At 38.8% G+C, this 16,674-nt stretch overlaps 1 protein-coding gene across 2 annotated transcripts in view; it reads right to left on the bottom strand.

Moving 5' to 3' along the window:
* Positions 1–16,674, bottom strand: part of CDH18 (cadherin 18) — a 157,164-nt gene that overhangs the window by 27,597 nt on the left and 112,893 nt on the right. For both annotated transcript variants that reach the window (XM_075052261.1, XM_075052260.1), the window contains exons 6-7: positions 15,173–15,426; positions 2,973–3,109 (exon numbers count right to left, since the gene is read on the bottom strand). In XM_075052261.1, the coding sequence (XP_074908362.1) occupies positions 2,973–3,109; positions 15,173–15,426 (391 nt within the window). The remainder of the gene's footprint in view (positions 1–2,972; positions 3,110–15,172; positions 15,427–16,674) is intronic.

Here is a 16,674-nt window from a genome sequence, read left to right as displayed (position 1 = left end):
TAATCCTATCACCATCAATTTGTAGTCCTTCCCCCTGCCCCAAACATAGTCTGTAGATCCTTCAATATAAAATATAGTATTATTTTATCATCTTTCTTATTTCCTAATACCACAAGGAGTTTTCAGGAAGTACTAGTACGGAAACAAAGCAACAGCTTCAGTGCTGTGCCCTGGACACCAAAATCCCACTCTTCCTCACTGCTGCTGTAAAAGAACAGTGCATGTTAAAGAAAAACAGGATTGCCCCATCCATTCTCATGGCAATGAACTCTGGTGTGATTTAGGAAGTATCAGCAAAACCAGAAAAAACCACTGATCATTACATCAACACGGAAAGTGGTAGAACTTCCAGTGATTTCAGAGGGGACATTTAATCAACGCAGAGTGTATGTTACATACTGAGACTAAAAGTGAAAGTAAATGTCTTATGAAAGGTTCAGAAACAATAAGGCTGAGGCATGAGGATATCATACATATGAGGAAACTGAGAAATATGATGTGGATTCTAAATTTCTTTTGCATAGAATAAGCACAGCTATAAATAGCTGCCCAAAGGATGATCAGTAGAAACTGAATTCTGTCAGTGAAGTGTAGCATAAAGTCAAGACAGGAAAACACTTTAAGAAACTAACTATAACTGTAACATTATTTCAGCAGAGCACCTCTTACTGTTGAAGCACTATGATCTCCCTGGGCCTTGCAGATTCTGCTATGTTCCTGGCTAAGCAAATGGTGTCTGAAGCTACAAATGCCTTCCACCATGTCAGATGAACTTGAAGACTGCCACTCACATCTAAATAACATTTTGGTCATAGCCTTCTGCTTATTTTTCAGCTTTAGTCTTAGTTCTGCAATTCCTTGTGCATTGACTTGAAAGTGAATGCCATAAAAGGCTGTAGATATGGGATAGATAACTCTTAACATAAGAGCTTTGGCCTTGACACACTATATGCAACATAAGCTCCTTCTTCCACTGTAGATCCAACTACTGATTTCACAATGGATTTCACTGTTGATTTCACATCAGTGTTGTAATTTTCAAATTGCTGTAGGTAAGAAAATGGCCCAATAAGCAGACACAAGGAAAGGCTGCCCGTCATATAGGCTGCCTGTCAGTCTGCCTGCCATCCGTCTCTTCTCCACTGCTGTTTCTTCCTTTATTCATAACTGAATTGTTTTTCAAACTGACATTATAGATTCACTTATCTTTCCAATCCCAACTTTAACAGTAAGAAAGGCAATGCAAGGGAGGAAAAAAAAAGATCTGTTTTCCTGTAACAAGTTGCACCTGGAATGGAGAATTCTAAGCAGGCTGTCTTAAAAAAAATGGCATTTCATCCTCATTATTCGTTCTATTCTCTTTTACTTACAAACATAATCCTTCTCCATTCTCCATACTACTGGTACACACAGCATGGTATGTGTACTTCATTTGACTATGTGAAATAAATATTGTATACAAGTGCCCTGGTTTCAGCTGGGATAGAGTTAATTGTCTTCCTAGTAGCTGGTACAGTGCTACAACAACAAGCTACATTTAAGTTTAATGCTATTGAGATTTATTTCTGCAAAATAATTACATTTGGATGGCTTCCCAAAACCACTAGTGACTACTACTTTTTTCAGTGTGTCCCAATGTGGCTTTTAAACCTTAATTCAAATTAACACTTACTATGCACCTGCTTATGATTAGGCTTAAATTATATTTTATTTCATGCTGCACTGAAATAACATGTTATATACAGTCAAGCACACTGAAGTGTCAGTGGTTACCTCTTTTAAAAGGCTAATCATAAACATCTAGATTTTACTGTTTACAATAGAAATTTACTTAGTTCAAAATGACAATTTAATTGCAAAAGCAGGTACAATGATAAGAAACCATTTGTTGTCCTTATAAAATATAAGGTGCTGTTAATTCTGTAGCATGTGCTAGTGATGTAGCGGCAGAACAGATTCCATTTTAACCTGGAGACGAAACAGATGAAAGCAGAAGGGGCTCAATAATGTCAGGCACCCGTTACAGGTAAAACCTGTATTGCGTTACCTGGCAATGACCGAATACACCAAAAAAAAAAGGAAAAAAAAAAAGAAAAGGAAAGGAATAGACTTAAAAATAGTTCACAGTTTTGATCAAATTCACTGCCGCTGAAAGACCACATCAAAAAGAGTACTTAGCAGGACTGGATCTATTGATCCAGGTTGGGATATTTTTTTTTTTCATTTGGTGTGTTGAGTTTTTTAACTTTAAAACTTTGACTCTGCCAAAATAAAGACCCTGTAATAAAAAGGTTAACTGAAATGTTCTTTAAACTGTCCTTGCCATGTAAAAATATTTATCTGGGACTACTCAGTCAGACATTTCTTGACTGTTGCACAGCTTATCTGAGGCAAGGGAAATTCATCAGACTTTGAGGCCTTTCAAATGCACAGGCAAGTACTTATTGTACCTTTACTTGGCAATTTGACTATTAAAAGGCCAAAGGTATACCCTGATAATTAGCAACTTCTAGGCACCTGTCAGATATAAATTAATATTGGCATATTTAACATGGAATTTGCTAAAATAGGTTAACAGCAGATACAAGAAGGAAGGATGAATTTTTCAGACAGTACTATATAGTGTTATCTTCTAAGATACATGAAACACAAATGGGACAAGATGTTGATTTTAGGACACTGAATGCTTGGAACTGTTCCTGGGTAAAACTGGCAGCCTTCTATCACATACAGAAAAGCATGGTACATTAACATAGGTGGAATCACACAGGTATGTGGCATTTTGTTTATTTGTTCTGTGGAATTAGGGAATTTACATACACAGGAAAAACTCTCCGTTATCCAAACTGACTAAAAACCCAATGGTGTTAAAAAGAATGTAATATCTCAAGATAGTGTTTCTTAAAATCTGAAAATTATTATTTTCCTTTCTAATTTTTGATTTAATGCTATGTGCCAAATATATTATTTACCTATCTCAGAAGCAGCCACCGTGATGTTGTACCAAGGTGTCTCCTCTCTGTCAAAGATCTTGGCAGTCTTAATGGTCCCAGTACTAGCATCAATGGTGAAATACCTATCTTCTTCTGTGTTATGATCAATGAAATATCTATGAAGAAATAAAACAATAAATATATACTCATTGTAGTACGTATAATCCAAAGTAACAGAAACTACGTAAGATACATTACTTTCAAGCTTTTAAAATCATAGAAATTTTTAAAAAACACCCTAAGAAAAATTCTTTATTATGGAGACACCCAAAATAACCCCATATTTCATTGCTTTCATGATGTTACATTTCTTTTGATACATAACAAGGTTTCCACTGTGAGTTACAAAGATATAAATAGCTAACAGGTGACATTTTACACAGCAGTATACAATCCTGTCAAAGGTAAGATATACATCTATTTTGACTGAAAAGTCATAAAATGGAAAGGCAGAAAAGAAAACAGATATTAAGATATTATTCTTCTGCTTATTTGCTTGTCACTGCAAACCAATGTGCTCAGTCCCGGTACCCGTATTGAAGCATGTCTCTTCTGACGACATGATGACATAAGTCATTTTGAACGTAACCCTTACAGACCAGTCACGGAAAGGGCCGATTCCCAGAGCTGCAACCGACACTAGCCTAGAAGCAGAACTAAGCAGCCCTGCTTAACTCCCTTGGCTTCTGGGCACTTTCCCTAGCTGAGAAAGTAAAAGCCTTGAAGTGGGTAATGGAAGCAGAGGGAGGGAACACAGAAGACGAGATTGACAAGACCTTTTTTTCTTAAAGCCGGAATAATTTACAACAGCTTTTAACAAATGAAGCAATTACAGACCCCTATCAAGCCTTCTTTACTAACTTCAGACTTGATGAAAAACATAAGGAAAAAGATTCTAAGTCTTTTATACACCATAATTGTTTTTCCTGATAATTTGTCAGCCCTGCTTTCATATATAGGTCAAAATGATTTATTTGTCGCATCCAATTGCTCTTATTTCTATATCACCAAAAGTGTAATTGCCAGCTAATAAAAAGTGGTGCACATAAGAGCTGCCAAGCTCAAAAAAAAAACAAACCACTTCAGTTTTATTTCTCCCACAATGTACTTATTTAAACTATTTGTGGGAAGGAAAAACAAACAAGCAAACAAACATTTCATTGAATGATATATTAAAGTAAGATATGACATGTGAAAAAGCAAAAGAAATAAAGCACTAGAGAAGGACGCAGCAATTTCAGTGAGTGATCTTAACTGGTCAAAGAATAGGACATTCAGTGGAAAAGCCAGCTAAGATTTGATGACTTAGGTTAGATCTTCCTTGTTGGAGAGAATCTGAACCCACCTCTCTCACTTGCAAGAAGTATTTTACATCTGCTTTACAATATGCTATTTTGGCTTGTGGCACTCAAGATTTTCTTTTCATGCTTCCAGTATTTTCAGCCATTAAAGAACAGTAGGTCAGGCACTGGAAATCAAAGCAGCCAAAACTAGGCTAGAAAATCATTCCTTCTTGCCCGCTCTCTGTCTTTCCTTTGGACATCACGAAGAGTGAAACAGCTCCCATATGACTGTGGGAGCTGTTGGAGAGACAGCAGACCTCAGTTTCCACCCATTTTATGTTTCTCTGGAATAAGGATTTAACTTGCTGTCTCCATCTGAGCTACAGTCAGAACCTATGTGTGGTTCATTAACTACCAAAGCCTGAGAATACCTCATTCTAAAATACACCAGAAGTGCTCAGTAAGGACACTTTGGATGTGCAAGATGGCAGCTGACGTTGCTTTAACCAAGTAACACACTCAAACTGCCTTCATATCTTTCAGCTAGATACTGGTTGCAACAAAGATTTTAATTTCCTTCCCTTTCTACCCTTCCCTCCAGCTCTACTGAGCTGCTTTTCAATGCCTTTTCTAGACTGCAAAAAGGTATACTGCAAGTTTTGAATTTCAAAGAGTTACTTCAAAAGTGAATTTTCACCTTAATTCAGTTGAATGTTTCTTCTTCCTTAGAATGCATTCATTTAAAAATGAATTTATAATATTCACTGCAGATATTTGTTCAGACATTTACTCACGACAATGCTGTGCGAATTAGCATGCTTTTAACCACTAAATCAGCACATCTGAATTGCATGGCACAGGTTAATAAAGAGACTTAATAACAAGACATGCCTAGATAAACAGCTCTCCATAAACTGTTGACGTCCAAACCAGCAACAGAAACCAATCTTAAAGAAACTACATTAAAAAGGATCATGAATATAGAAAACCTATTAGTCACACTATCTGAAGAGAATCTGAAGGAAATTAAATACCAAAACTCAATCCTGCTAGCACTGAGAAATGCAACATGTGCCACCTTTTTACTAGGAGTCACTCAACAGAAGGGTGTGCCCAGCTTCCACCCATGTCCTTTTTCCTTTTTCTGACCAAAGCAAGCCCCTGGCTCCTGTGACGTTGTTCCTCACTTTCTGTCTTTTAGTGAAGCAATGCTTCAGTGGCGCCAGATATTCCCACCATTTTTACTGAAAACTAAAAGCGTTTGTGTGAATTAGGAACTAAAGAGAAATATATATGCAAGATGGGCCTTAGGCAGAAGGGCATATCAGTTTGTGGTATTAAAGTAGTCAGCCTCTAATAATACAGACTGCTTAAAAATGGAGAAAGTTTTAAAAGGTGCTAAAGGAGTTTAGGAACATTAATGATTTCCAAACCTTCTAGGAGGGCTTCTGAAGCTAAAACCCATAAGCATTTTCAGAATCTCTCTCCCTAAATTCTTCAGTCTTAAGATAATATGAACATCAGTTTGTTACTTGACAGACAAGTGGCATAGTCTGTTACTAGTCCAGTATGTCTCTCTCCAGTTACTGTGTTTTAAGGAAGAGCCTTGAGTTTGAGTTTTTGGTTTGCATTTTTAACTTGTCTTTTTTTTTTCTTTAATCAAGTCTTTAGCTTATCCTTTCATTATCCTGGTTTTATTTATTACCCTATTTACCAACTGCAAAGAAGAAATCTGTTATAAATTTCCACTCTGGCTACAAACCTGCTATTGCTAATGAACTTCCAAAGCCACATGTCAACCAGATATGGATTCACAGGTCACAGTACTTCTTTGGGTTTTCCTATTGAGACACAGGTAGATTGCCAGTTCTCTAATAACAAGTGAGACTGGTTACAAAGAAGTGCTTAAAAAAGGTCATGGGAAGAGGACACATCTTCTGTCAAATGAATTACACCTTCTAAAGACTTATCAATTAGAAATCAAATGCTATTATAAGGAAACTTGTTCAGTTAAAAATTTAAGCAAAGAAACTTTCTCAGAAAGAGATGCTCCAACTCAAAGTACAGAGATATTTTCCTTCTTTTAAAAAATAACTTCGAAAAAGAAGTGTAAGCAACAACCGCACAGGGTGAGGGAGGGAGGTATACCAGGATGAACAGTGAGAGAACTGATCAGCTGCAACTCTCTGTGTTTGGCCAGCTGGAGAGCAACAAGAAATGGCCCAGAGTGGGACATAACACTGGTGCATGCCTTTTATCTTCTCTCTGCCTCCTCACAGCAGCACTCCTCATGAACCTGGGAACCAGCAGCATCCCCTTGAAGCCAAATGAGGCAGTGGGGAGACATTCTGTTGCCATGACTGTCTTGCACTACGCTACCTCCCTTCCAGGGCCAATCCATTTCCCTGCAGTTCAAACAAACTTCTCCAGGAGAGAAAAACAATGGTGAAGTGAGAGTCAGAAGTTGGCTGCCAATACAGCAGGTAACCAATTTTCTCCCTGCAGCGTGTCTGGTAGATTAAGGAGACTTTGGAAGTTCCAGAGCTCCTCAGCAGAAGACTACTACTGAGAACTACAGCCTTCAACTGTGCTTTCCAGTCGTGAAAATGAAATACATTTTAAGAGAGCTTGGAGAAGGTAATCCCTCTGTTTACCTTTCCTTTGCTTTTTTTTCAGACAGGCATAGCATAACTTTGAGAAAAATACTGCTCCTCTCAGAGCATTTGCAGGAACTGGGTTTGATATGCTGTTCCCACTGAGTTAGCTCTGGTGCTGGCTGCCAGCTGACATCCATCAAGCTGATCAGCAGTACCGTGTTGTTTCCCATACGGGACTCCCGCCTCACCTCTCGTACCAAAATCTCAGCTCCGCACAAGTGGCAGCCTTCCCTCTCCTTGTCCCGAAGATGTGAGGTGGCAGATCCCGGGAGGCACGGGGGAGTTGCAAGCAGTGAAGCGCTGCCTCCCAGCACAGCCTCTGAGCGGCAGCCGCTACTGGTTTGCATTTCATGCAGAAGCTGGCTTCCTGCTCTTCTCATTCCCATCCCCTATGCATTGCTAGCTCACTGCTCACCTTGGACACTGGAAAATGGGAATGCTGCTCATTTGAAGGAAATGAGCCATTTCTGTATACACATCTTTTCTAGCTGACAATTTCTGTCTGCATGTGTTAACCACTGATCATCTTTTCTAGCTAATTCTGCCAGTAAATGTAGGCTAAGAACAGCCCACACCCTTAGAGGCATAATTCAGAAGTCAAAGCAAGATAAAGGTTTGTCTTCTTTTCCTGACTTCTCTTCAGAGGATTACAACTGTCCAAATGCATTTCAAGTAGATGTGTTGACGGCAGAGCTGTTATACCGAAGTTGCTTTTTATTCAGAGAGATTAACATTCAGATTCCAATGCTGCTAAGAAATAAAGTGCAGTCAGTGTCACATGAGAATCACTTTTTGTTCCTAAAAGGTTTACCAGCTAAAGAATGGTCTTCTACTTACATATTTTCTTTTTTTTTTTTTTTTCCCTCCTCATACTAAAGACTAAACCAAATAAAACAAAGATTGATAGATTTAGGCCTATTTATTGGAGTTGAATGGCCCTGTCAAAAGATTACACTACAGAGATGTTCAGATATGAAGGCTGACTCCTAAAACCATAAAAGAATTTTAAATACTGGAGGCATTCTGAAGTCAGTGGAAATTATAGAAACATACAGATGATGTCCTGGCATGAAAAATCAGGCTCTCAGAGTCACCATATAAAGATGATTTGTCAGTGTTTTCTCTCACAGCTCTAAGTGAGGGATGGAGGTGGCTCTGGTTGCTGTGAGATTTTGACCACCATCCCGAGCTGGATGCTTCCTACTCAGAACAGCTGTCAGAACAGCTTACCAGTTCCTGCACAGAGAGGTGGACATTTTTGTTAGTGGGAGGTCTGGGACACATAGCTCGACAAGAATCAAAAATAATTTGAGGCCTCAGGGAAAAGTCAGCAACAGATCTCCCACCTCAACACTATAAAGAAATGTTTTAAAATGGTTCCTTCCTGTGAAGACAGACAGAGAATCAGGGAAGAAACTGGAGAAAAATTCCCCTCTGTCTCCAGCCGTTCAAAATAGGGTGTCCTTTTTCCGTTTTGATTTACTGACAATCTTAGAGAAGAATAATACCAGAAGAATACAGAGAGCAAACAAATGAAGGAGGTGAGACGGAGGAGGAGGACACAGCTCCTCTCTGCTAACTGTGAGCCATTGACATACCCTGGTAAGATATTAGTCTGTCTCTGTAGGTGTTGATCACAGGCTTATGACAGCGTCATGCTTTGAGGGTCTGAGAAGAGTGCCGGACAGATCTCTGCCTTTGCCTCCATAAGCGCAGGGTGAGCAAGATCCTGGGGGGATGTTCCCCCACGGGGCATGTGAGGGAGGGACGGTAACTCCGCGATGGCACTGATCTCAGCAGGCTGCCCTAAGTACAGCAAACAAACCATCCTGTGCACAGGATAGCAGAAAACAAATTGACCTTATTCCACTTATATGACACTCAAAGAGCAAGTAAGACAAGCGAGTACAACTAGGTGAAGAGGCTTTTATATTTTCCAGCAGGGGATCAACCTTATCCCTTCTCCCTACTGACAGTAGGGGGGAGCGGGATAGAAACTGATGCTGAGCTCAGAGGACAGGAAGAGAAAAAAAAAAATTAAAAAATACAATTTTCATTTTCAACCTTGCCCCCCTGATCCCCTCGCACAGCTCTCTCCTGCACCTCCCTTCACTTAATATACTGATCTTGTGTGACCAAAATTTGAGTGACTGAGTTTGAATCAGAAGTTCAAGTTTTATTCTACCTCTAGTAAATACAAACTTTACATCAAAAAAATAGTCTACAACCAGAACACAACACAGTGTCTTTATGTCTCCACAACACTTTATGTCTTTAAGGTTCTCAGATAGAACAACAGGAATACATGAAACTCCATGGGTATGTTCTTTCATCTACATACGAGCATGCCTCTTAAAATACCTTTTGCTGAAAATTAACACGACTTTCTAAAGGCTGATGCCAGAAAGTATTGAACTTATTTCTATCTTTTACGACCAATGCAGAAAAAGTTAAATAAGTTTCTCCGCCTGCTGCAGGAATTGAAGAACAATTTCCTACACCACATAAATTGTTATAATCCTATGTACTTGTCATTCATTAATTTTTCAGTATTCGATCTGAAAGAAAGGAAGAAAAGGCTGTCAATTTAAATCAAACTAGGGGAAGGCAACTTCGAATTCATTACAGCTTCTAGATACCAGGTATGGTGTTGGAAAGCACATTTTTGTACTCATTAGTGTAACATGTATCATAACCATTATGATACATCATCCATTATAAGGCAATACCATAAAACCATTAGAAAAGTGAGAAGCCAGAATCAGGGCTGACGTTGTACTTTTATTCTTCACTAACTTAGTACAAACTTAACAGTCTGATATTCACCAAAAAAAAAAAAAAGAAAAAGCAAGAAAAAAAAAGAAAAAGCTTTTTCTGACTTTGTTCTTTTTGTTTGTACTTTGTTTTTATTGTTTTGTTGTTGGTTGGCTGGTTCTGCCTTTCCCAGAAGTAAAACAATTTCTTTCTATAAAAGAAAACCATGTGCACTTTTATGTTTCATATTTATTTCTTCTGCGTTTTACTGCTTTTTTAACAGTAGTGTCGAGAGCACAGTGAAGGAAGAAGTTAATTTTCTAATGACATCAGGAAGGCAGTAGGACAACTTCAGTTTCCTATAGCTAATCGATTTCAGTTCTAGTGAATAAAATTCATTATAGTAAGGTAGATTACAGACTGGTTACGGTCCAACACAAAAATGATTTGAATTCCAATGTATTAATAGAACAAAACCTACTCAACCTTCCAAGGATCCAACAAAATATAAGGTTATTTTTAACCAAGCCACAATAGACATCATTCTGAAAAGGGAAGGTGCTTACATTTCTTATCGTTTGACACTACCATAACATGGAAAGTGCTGATCAGTACCCGCACCCTGTTCACCGGGAGTCTTCTGTTAAATAGCTGGGAAGAGCCCATTCCTGCCCAGAAATGCAAACAACCCAAGTCAAACATAGTAAGTGGGAGTAAAAAATTACCAGAGGGGACAGAGGCCCCATCATTAGTGCTCAAACAGTGATCTGCCTCCTGTACCAGTGCATAACAAAGACTGCACAACAGCAACAAAAGGAGTGGGCTGATGTTAGAGTATTTCTAAAATAGTATGACTTATTTCTCAAAAACTACTCTTACCAGGGTACAATGCTAATAAAGACTTTCAGTTCCTTATAGGACAGTATCAAACTGGGATCGAGCTAATATGAGGGAACTTGCCCATGTCATGCAACTATTTTCACTATTATATGAGAGTTTCAGAAAGTATCATGGTCTTAAAACTATGCCTTTGCTCTTTTCTGAATCACTAACTTGGAGGAGGGTTAGGGAACAGAAGCAACATTGTTTTTCTGAAAACCACTCCACTGAAAACAGACCAGATGCAGTCAGAAAGCTCCAAGGATCATCGGGAGTATGCGTTGTACCTAGATGGCCTCGCCACCCAAAAATCACCTACAGGAAGATGGCAGGGTTTCGGCAGGCACCACCGCAGCCCTGAGGCAGTACTAGCAGCCTAGGGCTGCTCCCAGTGCACAGACGTAACTTGCCAATTAAAAGCTGTTTTCACCCCTTATCTCCAGGAAAGTCTTCTGTGTATGGGTTCAGGAAGAAAAAAGATCATTTCTAAGTAAATATGGAGAGATTTAAAATGAATAATATACTAAAATAAAATTATAATTAGAGCATTTAATAGTCACACTTTCTTTCATATTGTACGGGGAACTTTCAAGACCTGCTTGCGCACTAGGTATTATTATAAGACATGACTTAGCCCTAATCTTTTCAAGCAACAAAAGACTTTAGTATGGAAGCAGACTACTTGACACAATGCAATGAAAGGGGATTAGTTTCTCATAAATGTTCCAACAAGGCAGTAATCCCTGTGAATTAATTACAATTTAGGATGTCTTCCATTGATTTAGAACACATTTTTTAAAGTAAATAGCTGTTTTTCAAACCACTCAAAAAATCTTTATCTTTAGAATTAATACATGATGGAGTTTTAATATCTTTTTTATGCTTTCTATGATTATGTTTGCTTTTCATATTTCAAGAGAATAATAATCTTTTATTTCAAAATATAGTATTTTAAAAAGTTTCCCTGAAAATGCATTTCTATCAATTTGAAGAAAGAAACCCAACAAACCCTTAAAAAGAAAAATCCTTTAGAACAGCCCAAATTGCCAACCAGACAATGTCTGAATAAAAGAAACCTCTAATAGCTACATTTGTTCTTACAGAGGCTCTTTTGTTGGGGTTGAAAAAGTAAAAACACTAGTACAAGCACTGGCACAAAGTCAGTGCCCTCTGAAGACTGTTCAGCTCAGGAACAAGCTGAAATCACTGTGATGAAATTGCAGTGAGGAAATAAGGACAAAAAAGCCTTCAGCTCTCTCTCTACTGATAACAATAGAGGTTCTTATTTATTTTGGGGTTTAGCTCAAATAACTTTTTAAAAAATATTTCCCTTCAGCATTTTAGTTACTGTAACTACTCCTCTAACCACTGTTCTGGTTATAAGAATCATTCCTTCCACCAAAATCAACTGTTACTTAATTGGGCAGTGACCAAATCACAGCACTGTATCTCTCTTAGCAGCTGGACAGTAGAGAAGTGATATGGTTGTAACTGTGTGTGCCTAATGCTTTATCAATCTCACACACAGCAATGAGCGTCCTCATAAAGTGGAAAGGATGCACAAGTGGATTAGGAAAAACTGTTAAGCAAATCGCTGCTCCGTAGCTTGTCCTGTAGACTCACAGCATTTGGAGATGTATCTGAGCCATTTGGCTGCGGAACCATTACTCCATTGCTCCCCACAGATCAGCTGTGCAAGTCCTATCTGTAGCTATCTTCCCCGGAGGCTGTGGGATCTGCGCTTTCTAAAAAAGTGACATTGAATCTTCCTGGTTTATTTTTATAATCGCTATTTTTGTTTTGAATGAACAAGGAATTGTGTGGAAGCGAAGGATAGACGTGATCTCATCACCCTCAGACTACCTTTCAGACGAACAGCGGAGGCGTTTCTTGCAAACCAGCACAGAAGGACGTAAGCCCACCGTGGGCACGCTTCCGAGAAAAACAGCCTCCCCCGAGCCGCTCCCGTGCTCCCCGCTGCGAGCGGAGCGTGGGGCAGGACCCTGCCTCCCGTGGAGCAGCAGCTCAGCCCAGCCGGCCCGGCCCGCTTCTCCGGTCACGCGCCACTTCCAACCCCGAGTTTCCCAAGCCGTGACCCAATCTTGAAACCACACAAAGCCCTTCTGCACCGCGTCAGCGCTCGTGTGCGAAGGGAGGTGAGGGAAGCGGGGGTTAAAGCTGCCCGTTCCCAGAGCAGCCTTTCTCCCCCGGCAGGAGGAAGGTCAAGGAGAACCTAAGGACGCACCAACCCGGTCTGGTGCCTCTTCAGAGACCCAGGCACCGACGTGTTAGTCCAGGCCTCGGAGGATCGGCGTCTTCGTAAAAAGCCCGCCCGCTCACAAATGACATTTGCTGTCAGTTCCACTGACAGGGATAAAGCCTGGCTGGGGGTGGACCTGGTCACACTCTAATGATCTGTCAAGGATACCTGAGCTGCTACTGCCCTCGCCGAACCCCTCCAACATGTAACTGAGGGCTGGCTGCTTTCAGAGCTTTACGATTCGTTATGTTTTGCTAGCACTTTATTTTTTTTTCTCCATTGAAACAGAGAGAGATGGAAGGAACAATGCAAAAAGCAATGTCAATGGTGGGGAAAAGTAGGATAGACAAAGGTAAGGACATAATATGGATATTCAATATTCTGGCCTCAATCACTGGTTACAAATTCCTGTTTGGAAAAAAAAAGGCCAATACAAAAGAAAAATATTTGGAAATATTTTTCCTTCCAATCCCTCCATCTCCAAGTTATTGCCCAATTCACCCAGAAAATCTATTTCTGGCCTTCCCAGCCTTTGTACAAACTGCTGCTGCTTCCCTTTTACAACAGTTGTCTTACCCCTTTCTAGACAAAACTCTTAGGTGCCACAGATAGTTGAATTATGGAGGAACCAGTCAAATCTGTACTCCCAAACTACCATGATGGCTAATCTGTCTGACTGTGTTAGCTGTTGTTTCAGAATTATAGTATTAAAGCTACAGGCACTTGGCAGTTATTTTTAGTGAAATTTTCTCATTTATGTTATGATTTAGACACAAGTACCACAGTGTCAATTTTTCAAGGCAATAACTTGCCATGGAGAAATTGTATATATTGATTGTCTGACACTAAACATTTTGAATCTTAGGCTATTAGCACAGGAGAACCATAAAAATCTGATGCTTTCATTGTTCTGCAAAAATTGTTTCATCTTACCAAGACTATTACACATACCCAGCAGATTTCAACTCAGTCAGGAGACTAAAAATGCCCAATTAGCTTAAGAAACACTGTTTTCCAAGTATATAGTCACATGATTTCCACAAAGGCTGTATCATTATGTCATAAAAAGGAGTAGCATCAAATATGTTTTCACAAAGAATTTTTTTTTCTGAAACATTTTGAATCCACTACCATCTTCAAGAGAAACATTCATGTATTGTTCCACAAAATTCTCACACTGCATTTCCGTTCTGAAAGTAACTCATTCTACAAATGAAGCCAGTAAAAAATGTCACGTGATCTTATCATAGATGAAAACATGTAACTGAAAACTTTACTCTAAACCAGTAATGAATTCAAACCCCAATTCCAGAGTGTCCAAGGTTAAATCCAAATGCTTTTAAATTTGGAAGAAGTCAAATTAACATCCATATATATATATATATATTAGACATTGATGCTTTTTCAAGCTTGTTGTGGGGTTATTTCCAGCTTGACTTCAGTTCCTTAGTTCAGACCATGACCTATTTCCAAGCCAGTTCTGTTAGTATAAGAAGTATTCTGGTCAGAGCAGTAACACAGACATCTTCCCCCCCACCCCCCCCCCTTTTCTTTTTAATGAGAACATTTTCTTTAAGAATGAATTTCATTAAAAAGACTATCAAAATCTTTCCTTCCTAGTATGTTACATATTCATTTAGTTTTCCAATGATGTATCTGATGCTCCAAGTTTTTGTTTCTCAGCACTTCTCTTTGCCCTGGACCTCACAGTTGGAGATGATATGACATATCCCTAGCAACATCAGTGGGGTGCACTATTACAGCCATTCTATTCTTTTGATACCCCACTAAAACTGAAGCATATTATAAAATAATGGCTTCCTCCTCAAACACAATTTTGCAAAAATTATACTGCTTGTCTGTGAGGAAAGGCATACCTAAACGAGTTCATGTCTTGCACAAGCACCTGGGCCAGCTACGGTGGGGCAAGTGTGCAGAGAACCAGCACAATACTGGCACGACAGGGGAAACCAGCATTGTGATCCCCAACAGACTTACCGCTAGTGGCAGGATACTGACTGGCAGCAGGGCAGCGAAGCGCACCATTTCATATGGTGTGGTAACAGATACTGGCCTTGTTCGTGGGCCGTTTGGAGAGGTGCTGTTACAGGAACTAGCACACACAGACCTCTGCTCAGACCAATGGCTAGATGGCAATTTTAGCGCAAACCAACAAAAGGTTGAAGATTACATTATTAAATCTAATCCATACAGACTGATCATGACACTGTTCTGACCTATGTTTCCGTTTATGTACTAAAATAAAAGACATAGTTTCATACATCCCAGATCCCATTAACTCTTTAGTGGCGGAATTCAATCCCGTATAATTTGGACATACCATACCTCACTAAACTGTTGGCAGTGTCAGGATCTTGTGCCGTTACTGTGCCAACAGCAGTCCCGATCTTTGCATTTTCATAAACTTCCATGACATAGGAAGGCATAGTGAAGAGTGGAGGTTCATCCACATCGCCAACAATGATCTTCAACATTGTTACATCTTTGAATGGTCCCAAGTGCGAAAAACGGAAATCAACGTGAGTATTTGCTCCTTCTATATTAAGTGTATATGATTTCTTTTTTTCGTAGTTGAGCGGCTGTTGGCAGAAAAAAAGATTTATCAGTGCCATTCTATGCTTCAGTTTAGTCTGCTAGCATGAAGTTTCCAACAGTCTCAGAACACAGGCATAACACTAAAAGAAGATGCATACGTGTAGAATTTTTTTTTAGAATTTAAATTATTATAACATTATGGGATGGCAGAATTCCACTACAACCAGTAACATTCTGTGTGGATCTGACAGCCTGCCTGAACAGAACTCAGTACAAGTATTCAAGCCTTCGATCAAGGCTAAACTGGTATTTTGTATCACCCCAAAGGGTGGAAAAGTAGTACTTAAGACAAGAGATATGAGGAAGGCAATGTGTGATTTGTCAATGTCAGCGTGTATTTTGTAGATAAAATCTATGGTAAATTTGACTGATGATGTATAAGAAAAATAGATAGTCAGGATTTATATATACTATGTTTCTTTGATTTCTCCTGTGTGTATTGAAGTACAATTAATTCATTCTCTTAACTCTAATAGGATGAGACTTTTTTGTATTTTGCTTTCTCTGTCTCCCTTTCCTGAATGTAAAAATAAAAATTTTAAAGGCATGGAAATTTACCATAGTCTGATAAATCTATTACTATTAAAAAAAAAGAGCTAAGTCACCTACTCAATTAGATCAATTCATAAAGAAATACATGTTTAGTAAATTCTAACTGTTGTTCATTAATTTATGATGTATTTATGTTATGAGCAGGTAAGTATTAAATAGTAATTTGCATTGCTCTGCAGCACATATATTCTAAGATTAAAAAAGTTTACAGAAGGATTGCAAATTGTAACTATTGTGCCTTTTGGAAAAATAAGTTTCTACTGACAATGACTGGATTAGGTTGTATAGGAAGATTAATTTCTCCCAGAAAACACATGAGGAATAACACAAAGTCTTGTTTTCTTTCTTTTGTGTTACTTATTCAGACAATGCCAACACTTTTTTTTTTGTCTAGAAATACAAGAATAATCCATTCAGATAATCAGAAAAAGCTGACATTTCAACCATAGCCAAAGCAGTTTTTTACTTTCATTTTCTTCCTTCTTCTTCCCACAACATCTTTAAATTAAGGAATCAGATACTGGGACATAATAGAAGAAGAGCTTACTCTCCGTCACTGTGATTCATAGAGCTTAAAAAACGCTGTTTTCAATGTTGAGCTATTTTAGACAGAAAAGACACATACCGTACTAAGTTTTACTATTATCAGAAATCATAACTAGTTGTGGTTTGTTTTTTTT

Source organism: Buteo buteo, chromosome 20 (assembly GCF_964188355.1).
Source record: "Buteo buteo chromosome 20, bButBut1.hap1.1, whole genome shotgun sequence".
In the NCBI taxonomy this organism is placed as follows: domain Eukaryota; kingdom Metazoa; phylum Chordata; class Aves; order Accipitriformes; family Accipitridae; genus Buteo; species Buteo buteo.
Note: the sequence above shows the minus strand (reverse complement) of the source record. Positions and strands in the feature narration are given on the sequence as shown.